Source organism: Equus asinus, chromosome 7 (assembly GCF_041296235.1).
Source record: "Equus asinus isolate D_3611 breed Donkey chromosome 7, EquAss-T2T_v2, whole genome shotgun sequence".
NCBI classification, from domain to species: domain Eukaryota; kingdom Metazoa; phylum Chordata; class Mammalia; order Perissodactyla; family Equidae; genus Equus; species Equus asinus.
Genome location: NC_091796.1, coordinates 8,757,832 through 8,763,831, shown reverse-complemented (window position 1 = coordinate 8,763,831; position 6,000 = coordinate 8,757,832). Strand labels below are relative to the sequence as shown.

Below are 6,000 nucleotides of genomic sequence, written 5' to 3'. Positions count from 1 at the left end.
GCACCTTGCAAAAAAGGTTTAAAACATAAGTTTCATTCAATTCTGACCTTTTATTCTGGGGATCTGTTTTGATCTGTTTCCTTAGTAACAACCAGAATAGTAGATAAACAGAGTTGGAAAAAAACTGTGTGTGTGTGTATATATATATATATATATATATATATACACACACACACTATATATACATATACCATATACTCTCTCTATATAATACATATATGGCATATATAATATATAGTAGGTATAGTTATATATATATATACACATACATATATACATTAGGCAAAGTCACAAATCTCTAGAAAATTAGATACAATATTAAAGAGACTACAATGAAAGTGCTTTGTTAAGCAAAGAGATCCAGAGGAAGAAAACAAATGAACAGAATTTCAGCAGCATAAGCTGAGAGTGTACCAGAATCAACAAGGGAGGTCAGAGAATTTTTAGCAGGACTTAGGAGGGTTCCAAAACCCTAAAAAAATCCTGAGGTCTGCAGAGAAAGAATGCACAGACAAGACGTGACAGAGTAAATCATTCTCATAAATATTTTGAGTGAGAGAATTTTTGAAAAATTAAAACACTCGTGGAAAAAGAGACAAGTTTCAAATGTTCTGGAGACTTTGCAACCCTTAAGGGGTTTGTCACAAAAGTCCCCCATGAAACCACGAGTAAAGGCCATAAGGACAATGACACCTGGTTGTACTGTTCACATTCCCCAATAGTCATTTTCTCAGTTAAAATGAGATTTACATTTCCCCATATTGCAATGGTAGAAAGGTTTTACTTCTCACCTATATTAGACATTGAGAATTTAGAATTAGAATCTTGCAGAAACTAATATTTTGATTAACTTTTAGCAAAAAGAAATAGTTTATTTATTAAATGATGCTAAGTTTGCTTCACCATGCAAACTGATAGATTCAGCCACGGAAACTTCCACGGATCTGATATAGTTAACAAAACACTAGATCGTTTTCTTGTAAACTGCCTTCTGTGGCTCTGTTACACTAATATATTTGTGGAAACACTTCATGGGTCCAGATATAAAGATCTCTAAGCAAACAAAATAAAAATGAGACCTAACTCTTCTTGCACGTACATAAGCATGTACATAGCTGGGAAGTGGTCATTTTTATCTTTTCTCCCCTGAAACAAGTAGAGGCATTGACAATTTCTGTAATTCACAGAATAATTGCACTATTTGGCATGCATGGTATTTAAAGCTAAAATCATAAAATATCCACTGACCTGCTTAAAAATGTAAATTACAGCTTAGAATCTGTCCGACAAAATGAGAATTTGGTTTTGGTTCACTTAAGATTATCATGAAAAGTCTACAACGTTGGTACTTAAATGCCGTTTTTGCGATAAATCTTTGAGAGATGAGGATCCTTTACAGATGAGTAAATGACCATTGTAGTTTCAAGGTGACTATAACCATTACTGAGTTTCACAAATACTTTTCAATGTTTGCCTCCATCTAGAATGTGGACAATGGCAGGCATGGTCTCTAATTGCTCTGTAAGTGATATCCCTAGGTGTATCTTTGGCCAAACTGTGAAGAAGGAAAGTTTCTCTCTGGGTCTTCCCGTTCTTTGATCCCTTTTCCTTCTTTGCTATATCCTGCCAAGCTCTTCCCCTCACTTTTCTATCCTACCACCCTATGCCACCACTTTCAACTATCATTCTTTTTCTCGTGTTTAGATTTCTCATTATTATTTTTTTTTTAAAAAATGCCTAGGTGCCTGACCCTTTCAAGAGAATTTATATATAAAAAAATAATTCTTAAAAGTAGAAAATAATTCAATATAAAAAACATTAAGTTATTATTGAACTGTCTACTACACTTGCTCATAAAGTTAGTCCAGGGATAGTGGCAAGAATTCTGTATGGAGGGGCCAGGCCGGTGGTGCAGCGGTTAAGTTCGCATGTTCCGCTTCTCGGCCGCCCGGGGTTCACCGGTTCGGATCCTGGCTACGGACATGGCACCACTTGGCACGCCATGCTGTGGTAGGCGTCCCACATATAAAGTAGAGGAAGATGGGCACGATGTTAGCTCAGGACCAGCATTCCTCAGCAAAAAGGGAAGACTGGCAGTAGTTAGCTCAGGGCTGATTGTCCTCAAAAAAAAAGAAAAAAAAAAAGAATTCTGTATGAAACTGGAGATGAATTTATTTTAGAATAGAAAGAGAAGAGATTTCCTTGTCATATTTATCTTTCTCTTGACTATTCATTTATTCTACTGCCAACTACACTTACGGACTAAGCTGATAAAGCATATTCTAGAAGAGGGTAGAGAGCGAGCTAACCTAAATCCACCTACATATTCTCTTTTTAGTTGGCTAACAAGAGATGTCCTGGAATGTCACTGCAGTCCACATTTGTCGGTAACCAGGCCAGCTTCCAGGCTCCCCTTTCCCTCTTCTAACGATACTGTGGATTTCCCAGCACTGTGCTTTGGACCCACTTCTAGCTCTAGAGGTGAACCCTTAATCCTTTCTGACCATGATGACTGTTTAATGATGGACAAATAACTGAATTTGTTTGCTCTATCAGAGAAGAAAACTCTCCACCAGACAGAAACAAGGATGATGAATTTCCAAGAGTTTTGGGCAGTCATCTTGGAAACACAAGGGAAAAGCCTGAATGAGAGTTAGGCTAACACCAAAGAAGTGGATCCAACACAGTGAAAGGGGATGCAGAAACTAGTTTGTGCCCATACTTAATTCTAGACACAACGAGCAAGCCCTGGTAAATAATGCTTGCCTGAAGCTTGATTTCCCACGGATTGTTCCATTACATAATTCAATAAGTTTCCTTTTATGTACAGGTAATTAAAGTCAGGTTTTCTGAAAAATTTCTGTTAAGAATGTTTTCCAGGTAATGCCCTATTTTTCTTAACAAATGAAATAAATTCAGTCAACTAGTATCCAAACTAGACACTGAGTAGTGGGAAGAAATTGTATAAAGATCCATGTATATAATAGTCATCATCATTTGCTCAGATCAAGGAAAAAGCTTAGACTCTAGTCTTTGGTCTCCGAGAGAAGGTTGGGTAGTTAACATAAATATCTTCTCTTGCGTCACCTGAAGGTTGATTGGTAAAGATGGGACTTCTGTAGTTGTTGGACGCCTAGAAAGACAAACAGAGGATGTCAGTAATTCACTGCATTTCAGCAGCTAATAAAGCTCAAAATATAAATCTCTCTTCAATTCAACCACAATATAGGTCAAATTCCATTCCAATAATTTCATAAAACATTCTTCTTTGTTTTGGACTTCTAAGGTATATCGCATTCTTGATTTGCCAGGCTCTGAGTGAGACCCAAAAGAAACCCAGCCTAGATTACCACTTGTTATACTCTGTTATGACTTACTGTTTAAATGCAGAACTCCCTTTCCCAATATTGGCCTATTTCGATGAGAACAATTATTCTCATTTTTTATATGGAAAGTCTAGTACAGTATTTTCCCATAGTGGGCACTGATTCATTTCTGTTGAAAGAATGTCTTAATTCAAGAAATATTTTAAAGTACACAGTGTCTTGGCTTAAAAATGAGCAACTGAACACCATGAAAGACATCACCAAAACAAACTGACATTCACTTTCAAGATGATTTTATATAATCATTAATCTTCTCTCTCTTAATCAAGTCACTTTGATCACCTGTACATAAGTATGTGACAGGAAATATGTAGGCATGAGTAAATGAGAGAGTGAGAGAGAAACTGAGAGGATGAGAAGGAGAGTGAGAAAGAGAGGTTTTTTTAGTGAGCAGTTTGGAAATTTAGAGTGGTTTTGGTGTTTGCAAGGAGAAAGCAAAAGGAAAGTTTAAGTGCCATTGTTACTTACATAGCCTGTTTAAAAAAAAAGAATCAAGTAGGTCTAACTTCTTGGTCTTTCACAGTCTAATTTACTATGTAACTTTCTAATCATCCTTCAAAACATCGTGATTCTACAAAAGCCTGAAAATGCTGAATAACTAGTGTAGGAAGTTGAAATCTCCTCTCCTTCTCTGAAGTTCATAGCAAGAAATTTGGTTTTGGATGGGCTTGAGTGGACAACAGTTAAGGACAAAGATGGGATCCAAAATTATATATAACAGAGCACCGTTTTATTACATGCTGGAGTGGCAGATGAAACAAGACAAAACTTTGTGAGTTTTTGCATTTGAGGCCAAAAAGAAAGCCATGAATTATTGCGAAAAAGAAAATTGTTTTGCAAAGAGTAACTACTTAATAGAAGAAAAAGGCTAGACTGATAGATTATTAAGGAAGCTGAAGCACACACACTGGATTGTCAGAAACTTTTTAGTACTTGACATTTTGGCTGTGTAGAATTCAATTGCAAATAATTAAGTTGAAAAAAAATGGATGTAATTTTGGATAACAACTTAGGGAATGTTTTATTGTAAAATTTTGTCAACAGGTAATATGTGTTAAAGATATTTGACCTATAGTGGAAACAATGAGCGTGAAAATAAGCATCCCTCTTATCTGCAAACCCAGAAGGAACTTTCTACTCCTTCAATTAAACAAAAAAGGGTCAGGAGCAAAGTAGAGTGAAACAATGTTACAGTTCATCAGACTCCTGCAGCCCATCAGAAAGTTCTTTAGCTTTATAATCTGAGTATTCACGAATTAATAAATTAATCCAAATGCAATAATGCTAATGAATAGCATGCATTATGTCCTTCTGTGTGCTTGATATGCTTCGGGTCTTTTATGTAGTTTAATGTAATCCTCACAGCAACCTTATGAAATAAAAATATTATTATGCCCTATACTGGGTCTGATAGCATCCCTCCAAAATGTACGTTCTTCCCAAACCTTCATAATGTGATCTTATCTGGAAATAGTGCTGTTGCACGTGTAATTACAGTCACGTCACTTAACAACAGGGAGACGTTCTGAGAAATGGGTCAGGCAATTTCCTCATTGTGTGAACAACACAGAGTGTACTTACACAAACCTAGATGGTGTGACCTCCTACACTCCCAGACTATACGGTACTAATCTTATGGGCCCACTGTCGTATACACAGTCTGTCATTGACCCGAACGTCATTATGCAGCGCGTGACTGTAGATAAGATGAGGTCAAAATGGAGTAAGGTGGGCCTTAGTTCAATATTACAAGAGTCCTTATAAGAAGAGGAGAAGAGACACAGACGAGCATGCATGCACATGCACACACACACGCACAGAGGGAAGAATGCCATGTGAAGACAGGCAAAGATTGGAGCGATGCGTCTGTAAATCAAGGAATGCCAAGGATTGCTAACAACCACCAGAAACTAGGAGAGAAGCATGGAACAGATTCTCATCCCAAGAAAGAACTGATCCTGCTGAGACCTTGATTTTGGACTTCAACCCTCCAGAACTGTGAGAGATAAGATGTCCACTGTTTTAAGTCACCCACTTCGTGGTAATTTCATTGTGGCAGATCTAGGAAACATTACAGATTTTGGTAACGCACAGTGTTTGTTATGATGATGTCAGTTTAACTGCACCTTTACTCATACTAATGTAAAACAAACAGTTTCGAAGGGCATTAATAATAGGAGAATAGTTCAGAAAATAATTGATACTCGAATTACAGGTAACCACACAGCCAGGGTACTGAAAGGAGAATAAAAAAGAAGGCTGCTAACTGCAAAACGGACTGACTTTACAAGACATTTATGATGCATAAAAGAGTCAAAAAAATGACAATTCTGAGAAAACTTACCTTATTCTGTGTGTCCCACGACTCTTTAACTAGAACTCTTTTCTCTCTCCTTCTCCTTCTGGGAATACACATTCAACAGAGGCATTAAGAATTACACTCCAGCACTAGTATTGTTTCAAATGCTCTGTACCTCACCTGTACCCCAGCCCACATGCCCTTACTCAATACGTTGAAGTAGCATCCACAGTTGCTTTATACATATTTACCCGAAATTCCATTGACCTAAATTTTTCATTGCCCTACTTTCTGCAATGTTCTCACAGATGGTCA

General features: G+C 37.0%; 1 protein-coding gene across 5 annotated transcripts in view; it reads right to left on the bottom strand.

Annotated features, from left to right (window-relative positions):
- Positions 1-208: 208 nt before the first annotated feature.
- CD226 (CD226 molecule) overlaps positions 209-6,000 on the bottom strand; it is a 77,478-nt gene continuing 71,686 nt past the window's right edge. For all 5 annotated transcript variants that reach the window (XM_014839623.3, XM_070512876.1, XM_070512875.1 and 2 more), the window contains 2 exons: positions 5,731-5,788; positions 209-3,133 (listed from right to left, as the gene is read on the bottom strand). In XM_014839623.3, coding sequence (XP_014695109.1) covers positions 3,020-3,133; positions 5,731-5,788 — 172 coding nt within the window. In that variant the 3' untranslated portion in view covers positions 209-3,019. The remainder of the gene's footprint in view (positions 3,134-5,730; positions 5,789-6,000) is intronic.